Source organism: Terrapene carolina, unplaced genomic scaffold (assembly GCF_002925995.2).
Source record: "Terrapene carolina triunguis isolate 2854851 unplaced genomic scaffold, T_m_triunguis-2.0 Scaffold33356, whole genome shotgun sequence".
NCBI classification, from domain to species: domain Eukaryota; kingdom Metazoa; phylum Chordata; order Testudines; family Emydidae; genus Terrapene; species Terrapene triunguis.
This window is the reverse complement of record NW_020697707.1, coordinates 1,439,073-1,456,240: the sequence shown is the minus strand read 5'-3', so window position 1 is coordinate 1,456,240 and position 17,168 is coordinate 1,439,073. Positions and strand designations below refer to the sequence as shown.

Sequence of the window (17,168 nt, the reverse complement as noted above, 5' to 3'; positions counted from 1 at the left end):
CGGTCAAAGCTGCTAGAGCTGACTGGTGAAACTGCTTTCCCCTCCCAAGCACTTCATTAACTCCTTGCTTTTTATACAGCACTACTTGATCTGTATGTTTCCCCCCATTTAACTTAGATTGGTAAGGACCTCTTTCAACATCCTTGGCATCGGAGGACTGTAATGGTATGTCTACACGACAGCTGGGACTGAGCCTTCCATCCTGGGTAGACAGACGCATTACTGGTGTAGACATTGTGGCACAGGCGGCAGCACGGTCCGTCTGTCTGAGTACGGATCCAGGGGGTTGGGCAGTCTTGTTCTCCGACAGCTAATCCACGTCACAACATCCACACTGCTATTTTTAGCATGCTAGCTCTGGCAGAGCTACCGCGTGTCTGTCTACCCAGGCTGGAAGGCATGATTCCAGCTGCAGTGTAGACATACCAGAAGAGGCCAGCTGAGAACCGGCTTCTTTATACTCACTCCTCTGCCCCTCGTAACAGGGCTAAGATGCAACTACCACCATCCATGTTATCTCCCATTTTGGAACTTCAGTTATTGCTGGCCAGCATCCACAATGACCTGCCAATAGCTGATATGAATCAGTCCTTTGACCACAAAGTTGCAGTGTTTTCTCTTTCTCCTGATAATCTGCATCTCTCACCTCCTGATGACGACAACTTTCGGGGAGTTGCTGGTTTGGTTGAGTGACTCTTTAGAGCTGGGTACAACAACAGCCAAGAAAAGACTTATCTTTTGATAAATTGTAGTTTAAGGGAAAAGGAAAAGTGACCTCGACTTTCAGTTAAAGTTTGTTGAACACTGGTCAAGGTATTTGGTGGATTCCAGCATCTGTGCCTGCTGTCACTAAAGAGGCAGATAGTGTGAACCAGGCCCCAAGCAGCTATTCCTATACCTGTATCCTGGTTCTGTAGTGCAGAGATGGGTAACTTTAAGGTAGTAGAGGGGCACAAAATCCCCTAAAATCCTTTGCCGAGCCAAACATTTTTTTTTTAGAGCAGGGGTGGGCAAACTACAGCCCAGGGGCCACATCCGGCCCTCCAGACATTTTAATCCGGCCCTTGAGCTTCTGCCGGGGAGCAGGGTCCAGGGCTTGCCCCGCTCCAGTGCTCCAGCCGGGAAGCGGGATCGGGGATTTGCCCCACTCCGTGCGGCTCCCAGAAGCAGCGGCATATCCCCCCTTCTGCTCCTACACGTAGGGGCAGCCAGGGGGCTCTGTACGCTGCCTCCACAGCTCCTATTGGCTGGGAACTGCGGCCAATGGGAGCTGCAGGGGCGGTGCCGGCGGATAGGGCAGTGTGCAGAGCCACCTGGCTGCACCTCCATGTAGGAGCCGGAGTGGGGACATGCCGCTGCTTTTGGGAGCTGCTTGAGGTAAGCACCACCCGGAGCCTGCACCCCTGACCCCCTCCCACACCCCAACCCCCTGCCCCAGCCCTGATCCCCCTCCTGCCCTCTGAACCCCTCCGTCCCATCCCGGAGCAACCTCCTGCACCCCCAATACCTCATCCCCAACCCCATCCCAGAGCCCACACCCCCAGCCGGAGTTCTCCCTGCACCTCAACCTCTGCCCCAGCCCAGAGCCCCCTCCCGCACCCTGAACTCCTCATTTCTGGCCCCACCCTAGAGCCCGTATCCCCAGCCAGTGCCCTCACCCCCTCCCGCACCCCAACCCCAATTTTGTGAGCATTCATGGCCCACCATACAATTTCCATACCCAGATGTGGCCCTCAGGCCAAAAAGTTTGCCCACCCCTGTTTTAGAGGATACATATTGCATAACTCAGAAATGTGTGCTACACTACAGCATATTAGCATACAGTTAATGGTGTATTACCAATATAAAACTGAAGTGGTCTTAAATATAAAAGTCTCATATAGCACAACCTTTATATAATAATTAGAAAATAAACAATAAAACCCTACAACAGTTTAAACACATTTTTCACTAACCTTTTATTCACTGTGCAGAAGAGCCAGGGTTTAGTAAATGAAAATAACAAAAAAACAAACCCATCTTAACATTTTTTCTCTGCTGCTTATCGTTGTTACAGTATCTTGTCAGTCAGTGCAAAACTTAAAGAGTGAGCCTGTATGCACACTGAGGTGTATATGTGTATCAATTTTATTGCATCCAAGCTGCATAAGATGGAAGAGTGTTTCATTTGTCAGTTGGTTCCTTTCCTTTGATTTCATATGAATCAGTCTGGAGAAGTCACTTTCACAAATGGGTTCTCCCAAAGAGAAAGCACAATTTCAACACCTACTTTCTCAGATTTGGGAAATGGGACTCAGTAAGCAGTTTCCAAAACTGAGTGTCCCTTTTATTCTTCTCTGCAACAAAGAAAGGTTCTGCAGTTCGTACAGTTGTAGTTGCAGTTCAGAAGGCTGGTCATTGACAACAGCTGCAAGTGGATCATTAAAAAGCATCAGATGAGGTTGAAAACTTTCAAAATGCTTAAAATGTTCATTGAAATTGAGCAACAGCATTTCACTGTTAGTATTGTTCCTGCTAAACTCTGATTCGCACTCTTGCAGTTCTGATGTATGTGCATCACATGTTGTAAAGTGGGCAAATTCAAATGTAACAGGTGAGTGTTAATAAGTGCGAACTTGCTTCAGAACCCATCCATGTGAGCAACGAGGTCTGATGCAGTCTAGTCGATGTCTTGCAGTTGCAGATTCAAACAATTCAGGTTATGTCTCTCAAAAATGCTGTATAACACAGAAAAACTGAATCTTCCAGTTTTTCCTGAAACTTCGTAGTATCAGAACTCTGCCTTTCAGAAAGGTGACACTCTGTGTTTTTTGTTGGAAAGAATCTCACGAGGCATTTTCCATGGCTTATCCATCACACTTCTCTGTATAGCTCCAAATTGTCCTACTATGCATCCACTTCATCAAGAAAGGCTACTATTTGTGATGGCTGAGTGATCTGTTTGCACCTCGTATTATGTTTGTAACTTTCATGACCACATTTATGATGTGATTAAAATACAGCGATTTTCCACACAGCGACTCTTGATGAATAATGCAGGGCAGAGTTGGGCAGTGCTTCAATAAACCTGGAAACCCAGCCCTTGAGCCATGCATAGCAGGTGCTCCATCTGTTACAACAACCAACAACTTTTTACAATCTCCAAAACCTGCAACAGCTTTCTGAAGCACACCAAAAATATCTGGACCCTTTGTTGTTCTGTGTAATGAGGCTAATTTCATAAGTTCTTCATGACATGCATGTTAAAATTACTATCAGTTGTCCATATGTATATCATAGCTGACTTACATTTGACACAGCTGTACTGTCGTCTAATGCCAAAGAAGAAACAATCAGGCATGATTTTCTTTAACTTTCCTTCTACGTGTTCATGGATATGTGAAACTCTTCACGAAACTGTACATAGCGATACTGTTTTGAATTTTTTTTTGCCATTTTGTCATCACCAAACGCCTTTCCCATTTGCACTGCACAGTCTTTCACTCTTTCACTCTCATGCAGTGGCTTTCTGGCCCATGCCATCTCAAGAGTGGCAAGATATGATGCAGTAAAACCCTAAGTTTGTACTGGTGTAACTCTAGCAAAACAACTCTGCTGCTTTAAAACTTTGCCTTTTAGATAAGCCACAGTGGCTTATCCCTGCATGTATTTCATTATTTGCTTTGTGATTGGTGCTGTGGTGATTTTTCAAGTGATATTCATTTGTCATTGTCATGACTTGCAAACATATGGGACATTGGGGCTTACCTCCATTTTAAGTACAAAGATATTCACGCTCCCACTGTGCATGGGCGACTTAGTGTTCTCTATCTTTCTTTTACTCATGATAAACTGTAAAGGCAGAAGAATCAGCCACTGGTGTCTCAGTGAGCCATTTCCTACCTCACTCATAGCACAGCAGACAGAGTCCTGATGTTTCAGGGTATTGAATTTCCTTGTGTTCAGCATACATGCAACCCAAAGAAGTGCACAACCATTCTCTCTAGCAATCAGTCTTCCATATTGAAACAAGCACTTGATACCCACGGTATGTTTATCACAGCTCCCCCACCACCAAAAAAAAAGGTTGAGAAATAAGAAATGTCATTGCAGAATAAATAATCTCTTAACTGTTAGTGAGCCAAATAAAATGACTTGGTGGTCCAGATGCGACCATTGGGCTGCAGGTGACCCATCCTTGCTTTAGGTGTCTAAGTTTGGTATCCGGTACTTCCTTTGCTTGACCATCTTTTCGAGGAGCAAAGTAAAATGGTAAAAGATACTGACATCGGGGTCTGCCCTGTTTCTAGACATGCTGTTTGTGCTTCATATGATGCATCGTATATTGGTGAGAACTGTGGCATCTGGCATCACTCTTGGCCAGTAGGTATTCTTGGCTTTAGTCATCCAGCCCCTTTGCTAAGGGCTCAAGACAAGGTGGAAGTTCTTACCTTTGAGGATTGTTCAGTAGCAAAACCAGTGATATGCTGGAGAAGATAAAATTAGCTCTGCTGCTTGATCATTCAGGTTGACCCAGCCTAGTTTAAAAGAAGCAGGATTTCTTCTCCTATCTTCTAGGTTCCAGAGGCAATGCATGTGCATGTCAGCAACAAAAGAAATAAGATAAGGGGAGATGTTAAATGCAGAGATCTAGTTCTTACGATGAACATTCATCTTTGGCACTCTTCGAGCCTCAGATTTTATGGGTAGCCTGACAGCCTAGTCCAAGACTCTATTTTTGTTACCCTGCACTTCTGCCCTTCCCTTTGGTGGTTATTTGGCTCATTTCTTTGTTGTGGAATTATTCTAGATTATTGGGTGATGGAGGTAATCCCGCTTTGTATATGTGATCTAATTTTTCTCCGTGTTGCTTCCCAACCCCGCTTCCTCATTTCTTTTCAGGGATTTCTAGCCCAATGTACTGCTCAGAGCAGAAGTGGATTTCTTATTGAGAATATGGGAGCCTGAAGAGAAATGTCAAAACAGTACAGAAGGAAAGACTTTTCTGTGAGGTAGTTCCTGCAGCTCAGAAGGGGAGAGGCAATTCCTGATTTAGTCCTAAGTGGAGCACAGACTCTGGTCCGAGAGGTGAATATAGTTGAACTGCTTGGTGATAGCAACCATAATATAATCAAACTTAGGATCCTTGGTGTGGGGAGAAATACCAGAGAAGCCCACCACAGTAGCATTTAACTTCAGAAAGGTGCTGTCAAGACTAAATCCCCACTCTGACACTTCGAGTACAGAAGGTAGGGGCCTTCAAGGATTCTAAAAATTAATACTTGCCATTCCAGGTTTGTATTAAACTCCCAAGGTTACAGCTTTTCTCTGACCTTGGCTTGGTAAACGCTGCCACCACCCAAATGCAAAAAAAAAAAAAAAAAAACCTCGGACCCAAGAAGGAACACTTGGGAATTCCTCCCTGTGGGGTACCCTCAAGCCCTTTCACCCAAATATGAAATTGTAGAACTACTAAGTGTGGTATGTAACCTGTCATTTAAATCAGCTTCTGTACCAGAACACTGGAGGATAGCTAATGTGACACCAATTTTTTTAAAAAAGGCTCCAGAGACAATCCTGGCAGTTGCAGGCTAATAAGCCTAACTTCGGTACCAGGCAAATTGGTTTAAATTATAGTAAAGAACAGAATGATCAGACACCTAGATGATCACGATTTATTAAGGAAGAGTTAACAGCAGTTTTGTAAAGGGAAATTATGCCCCCCATATCCATTCAGATTTTTTGAGGGGTTTAACAAACATGTGAACAAGGGTGATCTAGTGGATATAGTGTACTTGGACTTTCAGGAAGCCTTTGACAAGGTCCGTGGGGAGAGGTAAATAGCAGGGTCCCCTGGGGATCTGTACTGAGACCAGTGCTGTTCAAAATATTCATACATGATCTGGAAAAAGGGATAAACAGTGAGGATATAAAACTATTCAAGATATTTAAGTCCAAAGTAGACTGCCAAGAGTTACAAATGGATCTCACAAAACTGAGTGACTGGGCAACAAAATGGCAGATGAAATTCAATGTTGATTAATGCAAAGTAATGCACATTAGAAAATATAATTCCAATTATACGGACAAAATGATGGGATCTAAATTAGATGTTATAACTCAAGAACGAGTTATTGTGAATGGTTCTCTGAAAACATCCACTCAACGTGCAGCAGCAGGTAAAAAAGCTTACAATGTTAGGAACCATTAGGAAAGAGATAAGTAGTAAATATAGTAATATACAGTAAATATAATAATGCCACTATATAAATCCACGGTACACCCACACCTTGAATACTGTGTGCAGTTCTGAGGAGAGATTTAAAAGACTGGGACTGTTCATCTTGGAGAAGAGATGACTAAGGGGGGGATATGTTGGGGGTCTATAAAATCATGAATGGTGTGGAGAAAGTGAATAAAGGTTGTTTACTCCTTCCCGTAACACAAAAACCAGGGGCCACTCAATGAAATTAATAGGCAGCATGTTTAAAACAAACAAAAGGAAATACTTCTTCACACAATGTACAGTTCACCTGTGGAACTTGTTGCAAGGGATGTTGTGAAATCCAAAAGTATAACTTGGTTCAAAAAACAATTAGATAAGTTCATGGAGGATAGGTCCAGCCATGGCTATTAGCCAAGATGGGCCATGATTGGGTCTCCCTAGCCTATGACTGCCAACAGCTGGGAGCAGACGATGGGATGGATCTCTTAATGATTGTCATTTCTGTTCATTCTCCCTGAAGCATCTGGCACTGGCTACTGTTGGAAGACAGGCTACATGGACCATTGTATAGCCATTCTTATGTTCTCATTTAAAAAAAACAAAATTCCAAAAATTGCCTTCATTTCATCATGGACTTGAGAAAGTTAAACGGTTACATTAGAGTTCAGATTTTACATGCTGATTTTACCTATTATCCCAGTCCTTCTGTTATTCCTACCTATATCCCTGTAAGACTGGTTTGGGGCTCTCAATATAGAAGATACATATTTTCATGTAGCTTTCAGACTGGCCTGAAAGTAATTATGCTTTTGTATAGAAACAGTTGTGACCAATAGCATTCTTGGATCTGGCTTCTATAGAGTGGTGTTCATTAAATATCTGGTTAGATCAGGGGTTCTCAAACTTCATTGCACCACCTGACAACAAAAATTACTACACGACCCCAGGAGCAGGGACAGAAGCCTGAGCCTGCCCTAGCCCCACCACCCCGGGTGGAGGGGGGCAAAGCCGAAGCTCAAGGGCATCAGCCCCGGGGGTGTGTGTGCTGTAACCTGAGCCCCGCTGCCCAGGGCTGAAGTCCTCGGGCTTCAGTCCCGGGCGGTGGGCCTTGGGCTTCAGCCCTGGGCCCCAGCAAGTCTAAGCCAGCCCTGGCGACCCCATTTGGGGTCCTGACCCACAGTTTGAGAACCGCTGGGTTAGATAATAGCGTACTTCAGGCATCAGTGTATACATGTGTGTCTATACCAGGAAAATTTGCTTGACCTTCATGGTGACTGGAAGATGTGGAAAAGTAGATTCCATATATCAGATGGACTTTTCAGTCTTTTGTCTGTTCTCCATGGCTGCATGTGCAAGACAAGACAGCAAAGTTCTACTTTAACAAGCAGGAAGGTGCTTGTCTCTGTGACTAGTATCTGGCTCATCGAATTTACATGATGTACCTCCAGCTGGTTGGCAAAGAAAATGTGTTGTCAGATAAGAAAAATCATAGAAGCGATGACCAGAGGAAGTGGTCTCTGAAACAGTTGATGGTAGAGCTGTTGTTCAGGAGGTGGAGTTATCATTTCCTAGATCTTTGTGTCACAACTAGCAATAGAAACGGTCCACAGTTTTATTTCAGGATAGGAGTGGACAGAAACTCAATAAGATGTGGTCCTGTTGGATTGGAGCAGAGACTATGCTTTCCCACTGATTCCATTGCTTCTACTGATCAGGAAAATAGAACAAGTCTAGGGTCAAGGATCATCCTGATCACTCCAGATTGGATCAGGCAGTACTGTTACATGGATATCCCAAGAACACATTTCCTTCTGCATCCAAACCCAGAGACACTTTACTTCATTGTTTGACTCATGGGACTTTGACTACTTCTGGTGAAGCATGAAGCAGCATCTTGCTGCAATTCAAGAAGCTGTTCACCCTGCAATGTAACTTCCCGAAATGGAAATGGACAAGGGTTTCAGTATAGGCATCTAATAACCTGACCCTATACCCTTGCACCCATGTCGTTGATTTTGGAGTATTTATTATACTTAAGTTTCTCATCCTGTCCTTGTCATTGATCAAAATACATCTGTCTGCTATTTTTTAATACTAGCTTCTAGTTGAAACTGAAAAGCCTTCTTAGTGTCATGGGGTTCTTTGAAGGATTGGTGGTTGTCCTTATACTGGGCAGACAACTTCACTGATATGACATCTCAAATTCACCTTCTGAACCTTTGGAAGGGTGCTCTTTATTTCACCTATCACTAAAGGCAGCACTTTCATCACAGTTACATCTGCAAGAGAGGAATGAGTGCATTGCAGCCTTTAATGATTGATCCTTCCATTACTGCATTCCCTAACGACAGAGCTGTCAGGCAAGCTCATCCATTTTTTTTTCTTTAAAATAATGTTTGAGTTCTACCTGAACACAGGCATTAGTCTTCTAGGGTTTTTTTTTAACCAAACCCTACGTTCCGTGTCCTAGAAGTTAAGTGCATCAAGTTTTGTCCTGTGTAGAGAAGACAAAGGTATTTTGGAAATTGCCTAGATTTTTTTGTAGCCTTAGTGGATCAGTATACAGGGAATGCTGAGTGACTGTCTAGATTATGCACTGGCATGTGTGCTTTATCTGTCATGTAAGCACTTGAGATCTTGGGGCCCACATTGCAGGGTTACTCAGTTTTCCAGTGGGTTCTCTGTTGTGATAGAAACATTACAATCTGCAGGGCTGCCTAGCTGGGGTTCTATTCAAAGGTTTACTGAACACTGCTCTCTTGGTTTATCATCTAGATCTGATATTTGCTTTGGAGAACTGTTCTATAATCCTTGTTTAATTAAAATGTCTCAGCTCACCTTTGTTGGGGTTGTCCTGTTAACTGGACTTCCATAACTGAGAGTATACAGAAGCAGGCTGCCTTGTAGAAGGAGAGAGATTACCTAGTAGTAACTAGTTCTTCAGGAATGTTTACTCCGTATTTTCACATAGCCTGATCATCTCTTCTTGCCCAGAGTTGTCACTTTAAGGATCTTAAGGTTCAGCAGAAGAAACTCAGGTGGTTCACCGAAAACCTCTGATCTGAACATTTGGTGCCATGAGAAGGCACTTACATGGTACTAATAGCACTTCTTTTCTAGAAAGATCCTGAAGCTCGCTGGCACTTGGAGAAGGAGGTTGATGTGTGGCTGCATGTGAATATGCACAGGCAACACTCCAGAAGAATTAATTGAAACTTTATGAAAAATAATAAATAGAGAATGGTCAAAAAACAAAAAGGAGTAGGCAAAGGCAAATAATATAATAGGGAAAAGTTTAGAATTGGAATATTAGAACAGGCATTGGACATTTATAAGCTAATTATTAAAAAGGAGAAAAGTTGAACTAATAAGATGCATGCCTTGATCACTCTGCTTGCATGTTGTATCACTTTTCCTCAGCCTTTGGTTTTCTGTCTCTTTAAGGGCCTTGTCTGCACTAGAGAAATTTACTATTCTAAGAAACATTTGTGGTCTCCCAGCACACTTGTCAAGCATCTTACATACACATTCTCCATACAGTTAAATGTATTCCAAATATCATTTGGATTGGACTTGTGTTCTGCAGGTCTACATATTGGTTCAAGCTGCAGCAATTTAGTGGCAGTATGGAGCCAGTGTAGTAGTAAACTAATTCATATTGTCCTTCCACTCAAGTCATAGAATCATAGAATATCAGGGTTGGAAGGGACCTCAAGAGGTCATCTAGTCCAACTCCCTGCTCAAAGCAGGACCAATTCCCAACTAAATCATCCCAGCCAGGGCTTTGTCAAGCCGGGCCTTAAAAACCTCCAAGGAAGGAGACTCCACCACCTCCCTAGGTAACGCATTCCAGTGCTTCACCACCCTCCTAGTGAAATAGTGTTTCCTAATATCCAACCTAGACCTCCCCCACTGCAACTTGAGACCATTGCTCCTTGTTCTGTCATCTGCCACCACTGAGAACAGCCGAACTCCATCCTCTTTGGAACCCCCCCTCAGGTAGTTGAAAGCAGCTATCAAATGCCCCCTCATTCTTCTCTTCTGGAGACTAAACAATCCCAGTTCCCTCAGCCTCTCCTCATAAGTCATGTGCTCCAGACCCCTAATCATTTTTGTTGCCCTCCTCTGGACTCTTTCCAATTTTTTCCACATCCTTCTTGTAGTGTGGGGCCCAAAACTGGACACAGTACTCCAGATGAGGCCTCACCAATGTCGAATAAAGGTGAACGATCACGTTCCTCGATCTGCTGGCAATGCCCCTACTTATACAGCCCAAAATGCCATTAGCCTTCTTGGCAACAAGAGCACACTGTTGACTCATATCCAGCTTCTCGTCCACTGTGACCCCTAGGTCCTTTTCTGCAGAACTGCTACCTAGCCATTCGGTCCCTAGTCTGTAGCAGTGCATGGGATTCTTCCGTCCTAAGTGCAGGACTCTGCACTTATCCTTGTTGAACCTCATCAGGTTTTTTTTGGCCCAATCCTCTAATTTGTCTAGGTCCCTCTGTATCCGATCCCTACCCTCTAGTGTATCTACCACGCCTCCTAGTTTAGTGTCATCTGCAAACTTGCTGAGAGTGCAGTCCACACCATCCTCCAGATCATTAATAAAGATATTAAACAAAACCGGCCCCAGGACCGACCCTTGGGGCACTCCGCTTGAAACCGGCTGCCAACTAGACATGGAGCCATTGATCACTACCCGTTGAGCCCGACGATCTAGCCAGCTTTCTATCCACCTTACAGTCCATTCATCCAGCCCATACTTCTTTAACTTGGCGGCAAGAATACTGTGGGAGACCGTATCAAAAGCTTTGCTAAAGTCAAGGAATAACACATCCACTGCTTTCCCCTCATCCGCAGTCCCACAGTGCTTCAGTCAGTACTGAGGTTGTTTGTCTGGTCTACTTTGTGCACCCTACTGCACAGGAGTCTGCTTGACTAGAAGCCATCTACCTGTATAATAGCATGACACAAACCATAGAGCTCAGTGCAGACAGCTTGCATTGCAAGCAACTTCTTTCACAATTGCAAGCTTCTTTGATTGTGAACATTGCAAGTATTACCAGGATGTCTTAAAGGAGAACCTTTATTGACTGTGTTGCTGCCTGGCTCAGATATTTGGGCCCAAATCATCTTATGGGATGAGAAAATCCAGAAGCAGCTGGCCAGTGGTGTTAAATGCTCTTACATACATAGAACCAGTCATCTGCATGCTTGGTATAACCTGAGTTTATAAGCCATGCTGGGATAAAATCAAAAACCGAAAGTACAGCCTAAAGTTAATGATGACATCAGAAGACTCAAGTCCTGGCATAGAATTTTTCATTTGTACAACCGTCTGGCGAGGAGCCTGAAGACTCACTCCTCTGCTCAGCCTGAGATGCTCCCAAACATAATGAAAAAATACTTTGTAGCATGATTATTCAAAGGAGACGAGAACACCATTACCAAATAGGAGGAATGGGGGTGAGGGAGCCTGACCAGGAGTTGCCCAGATCACAAGATCCATTTGTAGGATGGAGGCCCAGATCCTGAGATGACTGAGCTGGTTCCGCATGAGGAAGTGGAATCTGGAGATGAGCAAAGCTTTATCAGGTATGCAGCTTACTATTGTATAAAGTACTGATGGGGACTGATTTTTTTTTCAGATTCTGGGGCTGAGAGAAATTTTTCTGGCTTCTTATGAATGCATCCTTAATATTTGTGAATGGGCAGATATAGTCTTATGTGAAGATGGAAGTGTCCACCTCTCCTTCTCCCTGCTCTGCCAGTCCCCACTCCCCCCTTCATCCTCTCTGCCATAGTACAAGTAACAGCCCCACAGCAGTCCACTCAAAACAGTTATTCCCCCATAACTGGTCTTTCTTGGAGCCACCCTTCCATTCCTCTCACTTGTGGTACCCTTTTCAGCGTCATGACCTGCCAGTTATGGTAAGAGGAAGTGCTTGACTTGGCACTTACGGCAGCTGGCTGTGCTATACCATGTAGCCACATACAAAAATGGGAATTTTTTTTTAAATGTCACATGAAACACCAATGGAAAAATAAAAACAGCTGGACCTGTAAGTTACTGTAATAAGTTAATTAGTGGACGCTTGCCAAAGCATTTACCTTACATTGTATTGACTAGCCCATATGGCATCCAGCCATTTCTATACAGCATGCACAACTTGGCTATCTGCAATCACATTAGCGTTTGTCTTTCTAATGAACTGTTTGTATGGCAACTTCTCCAAAGTTAATATAAAGATTTTTTTTTTTTTTTTTTTTTTAATGCATATCTCCAAGGTAGCTAACCAAGCCTCACCAGTCATGGAGCTTCTCATTGGATATCATCTGCAAAAAATCAAAAACCCTCATTTTCCAAGATCCTACTTTTGAGTAATAAGTAACTTTTTTATACCATTTTGGCATTATGCACTACATATCTCCCTTCCCCTGCTCTAAAATAGTACCACACCTCTCCATAGTTTTAAGTGTTGTGTGAGAATTGGGAACATATGTCCTTAACATTCTGTGTTGAATGGCTCTGGATTAGCTATTGGAATTTAAAAAAGAGAAGAGGAAGTTTCTTTTGTCTCATTTGTTGACATTTCATGGGACGTGTGAGGGATTGCGGTGAGTGTTAATTCGATCATATCTTGTTTTCTCTGTCAGGGCTTGCTGTCCAGCTGTGCATATTGTCCAGACTCCATGTTGGTGGCACAGTTGAAAAGTTGAAAGGACCAATTCATCAAAGCGCAAAGGAATGTGAACAGAGAATTAGTATGAATTTACCACTTTGAGGAGTGAAAGACGAGGCAGTCCTGAACACGCCCCGAAGGCAGGAACAGTTCCAGCAGGAGGACAGAACTCATGCAAAAATATAGACAGCAGAATGCACAGGGAGGCAGAGTTTCAGCAGCCATTATCTAATGACTATTAAAGACCCAAAAGAAACTGCCTGCTGCTCTGTCCCCACAACTAGAGTCTGCTTCTGCACTGCCATGTGCTGCCCGATACCATGCCCTCCCGAAAGCAGAGAATACAACTTTTTGGATTGGGACCTACCTCTTTGGCTCTCTCCCAGCCATTCTCCAGACATTCAACCCCTGTTTTTGACACAGGGAAAGAAGATTGTTTCTGCAGCTGGACTCCCTTATTAAAACACAGTTTTGTTTTTGGAAAAAAAGGCATTGTTTTTTAATGTTGTTGATACTTAATATAAGGTGATACTGTCTCCATTATAACAAATCAATAAAAAATGTACATAGCATAAATGTGCTAGGTTAACAACAGTGTTGTGCTATCTAGTCCTTCATTCTTCACTGTATAAAAAAAGGTATTTTCAAGTAGTCATAAAAAGAAACAAAGCATTAGTCCTTGGTGCCCTCTGTTTCAGATCTGTAGCGCATGCTCACCAGACGTAGTGTTGTCATCCTTCAGCTGCATCTACATGATTTTCTAGCTGTGAAAAAGTAGAGGGCAAGCTGTCTGAGCCACTGTAGTCTTTACTGACCACCTCTCCTTTGTTTTCGCTTATGTTATGTAAAATGCAACAAGCAGATATGATCATGGTAATACTAGTCATGGAACAGTCAACAGACAATCTACATCTTGCTTTCAGTATCCCAGAAGCACACTTCACCACCATCCTGCATTGGCTCAGTGTGTAGTGGAATCTTCTACCTTTGTTTATGTAGTTGGGGAAGTTTTAATGAGCCACGGCAGTACTGGGTAGACAGGATCACCTGGGAGCACAGTGGGGATGGAAACACCCATAATGTCAATATTAGTGGGAATAGTTTTTCACTTTTCCTGTTTTTGAGAAGTCCAGAGTTTGGTGGTGGGCGTGTGCGGTTTGTTTCAAGTCCTGGCTTCGCGCACTTTTCCAGGCTACTGTATGTCCATGCCCAGGGCTTCCCAGGGAGATACACATGGACTGCATCGTCATGGAAACAGTTTCCTTCCTGTTATGTATTTCTCGGCTTGTTGTGCTCAGACACGGAATGGGCATGCGGATTCCATTAATGGCTCTGTCAGTTTGGGGAGCCCAGCCACTTAAATTATTTGGTCTCTGGCATGTTAGCAGTCTTGATTACTTGTCCCTGTAACACACACAGTATTTGTTACAGTGCAAACCCCCAGCACAACAGCATTCACAATGGACTTCCCAACTGGGTTTCCATCTGGACAGTAGAAAACTAGGTTAGTCAACTTCTGCAGTGTTATGGCTGCTCACTTTTCCATAGTGAAGGAGATCTCTCGTCGTCTGGTACTGCTGTGTCAGGGGCAAGCTCAGCGCATAGTTCCAGGGAAGTCTCCTTTGATCCTGAAGTTCTTGCAATCTCTTACACAAATATTCAAGTGTATATTATTATACTGCACATTCAAAAATGAAACCCTACCCCAGTATGTGTCTCTAGGCACAGCATGTTGACCAAAATGACTGTCACCCATCCACCCTACCTCAGGGGTATATTTCTGTTATGGACTGGAAACCACCACTCACCCCCACATACGACACTATGGAATCAGCCACATTCCATCCTTCAGTTCTAAGTCAGATACCAACATCTTGCATCTTAACCTCTATATTTATACCAGAGACTTTTCTCTGTCTAGTTTTTTTTGCCACATCTATTGTAGTAATTGAACACCTTACAACTAATAGCAAACTAACACTGGCCAGTACAAACCAGCTAGTACTAGCATGATTTCACTCTCATCGCACACTAGGGAGAAGTTAATTGTTCAGAGCACACGCGTGTGTGTGTATATAATTATATAAACATGGGATGGTGGTCGGTCTAGGTGATCAGCATTTTTAATAATCAGGGGTCTTATGTATGTGCCTAAATAGGGATTTAGGATGGTGCTTGAATGACTTAAAAGCACAAGTTCCACTAACTTTCAGTGGGATTTGTGTTCCTGAGTTATTAGATGCTTTTGAATATCCCTCCCTTAGGAATGTAACTCTGGTAACTCATGTTTTGAAAATCCTGGTCAGAGCTTGTAATAGAACTTTGGTTGCAACCATATCTGTGAAGCTGTGTCCATGGCTCTACAACAAGACAAACCTCAGTGTTGTGGTTCACTAAATGAAATCTAGCACTTGCAATATTTCTCCACTGATAGAATTAAACTTGTGCACCTTTGTGTTTTGTTTTGTTTTTCTCTCTGCCATTTGCTGCTGTTTGGTAGTAACAATACCGTTGTGTTACTTTTGAAAACTCTTTGATGTGTTAGTAAGAGATAGTTAAGGCAGGCTAATAAGAAAATGTTTTTTTTTCCCCTTCAGATCCAGACATTTAATGTTGAAGCACCATGCCAGACTGTGGAAGATTTAACGAATGGGGTTGTGATGGCCCAGGTGCTTCAAAAGATGTAAGAACAAATTGTTTAATGATTTGTGGATTTTTTGCATGCAGAATAGATCATTTGTAAATGTGCCCAATTATCTAAATGTAAGTATGTTTTCATATTAAAAGTTGACCAGTATCCAGTAAGGACTCAGCCTCCTAAACTTAGTTTGTGTTTTCACCTAAAGCATAACTAACAGTTATTTGAAAATGGAGAAAAACATGTGAAAAGTACAACTCATTTAAGGCAAAAGAAGTACCTGGTCAAAGAGTTTGTGTACGAAGTTTCAACTTTATTGAGAAATAAGATGGTTAAACTTAAGAAAAATACTTTTTACACCTCTGTTAAAAAGTTTGGTTTCAATTTGAGTAATAATGCAAAATAGCTTATTAGTTGAGGACAATTTATGAAAAGTACTAAATACATACTATGTCATAAATTACAATATGTTGTAGTGATAAATCTTGAGGCTGCTATAACTGTCAAAAAGTTTTAATAACTCACCATATTGCCATCCTTTTTAGTAGTGTCAGTGGGGAGTTCCATATTGAACAGACATGGGTAATTTATTATTATTTCATCTGCTGGAGTTAATCCCTTCAGGTCATGGTTGAGTCAAACCGGCAAGGCAGTGTAAGGAAACTTGATGCTCGTGTAATACAAGGTTTACGTTAAACAGAGAGGGTCTATTTCTAATACTGCCAATCTAGCACCATTCAAAGACATTCAATTCCTAAAAGATTAAGTGGGGGGGAAAAACCTCTCTGTACTTGGGATTGTCATGATTTTTTGTAATAGGCCTTTGATGGAGCCAATTATGGATTAAGATACCGTATACACTGATTCAGAATGTATCACTGTAGTTTGTTGGTAAATGAGGTTTATTTTCAATGCTTATTGTCAAGTGTATCATACTTACCTATCGTTTATAGAGAGATTTCTGCTTCTGTTTTGAGACTAGGAATAAGCATCTGATATGGCAGGTGCTTGTCCCCCACTTTACAGCAGCCAAAGAGGGCCTTCCTCTCTGGCTTTTCCTTCCAGGGAGCCTGATACCCCCTGGGGTACATTTGGGGTGAAAAAATCTGGCCCGAAGATCAACCCTGGCGTGCAATGGGGCGAGCTGGTTGGCAACTTAGTCCCTGGGCCAGCAGGTCAACCCTATTCTCCCAAAAATGGGGGAGGTGGCTGCTGAGTCTGGCCCTACCCACCCCCTCTGGCCTTGGGAACTAGTAAATATGGACAATAGGCATGATTCAATATGACAATTCCTACATTCTTATAAAGAGTCAAGGGACCAATTTTATTCCTTAATATGGAGGAGGTACAGAACACAACCAAAATAATTGCTTGACAAAAACAAATAAACAAATCTAAAAGTAGTTTTCTGCACAAATCCGCCAAAAGGAAGATTAGGAAATCAAAAAGAATAAAAATAGGTGTTAGTTTTTCATCAGCAGTCCCCTGTTCCACAGAGGGAAGGAGTAGCAGTCTGCCTGCAGTACACAGGAGAAAGTGGAAGGAAACTCAGAATTTGCCTAATATTTTGAGACAATGCTTAAAAAGTTTTGTAAGAGGACTTAATATGTGGGAAGATAAATTAGGAACTGAAGAGGAT

At 42.7% G+C, this 17,168-nt stretch overlaps 1 protein-coding gene across 1 annotated transcript in view; it reads left to right on the top strand.

The window, feature by feature from the left end:
* Positions 1-492: 492 nt before the first annotated feature.
* LOC112114283 (protein Hook homolog 3) overlaps positions 493-17,168 on the top strand; it is a 138,755-nt gene continuing 122,079 nt past the window's right edge. Inside the window, exons 1-2 of the mRNA XM_026663338.1 lie at positions 493-684; positions 15,489-15,574. Of these exons, the coding sequence (XP_026519123.1) occupies positions 493-684; positions 15,489-15,574 (278 nt within the window). The remainder of the gene's footprint in view (positions 685-15,488; positions 15,575-17,168) is intronic.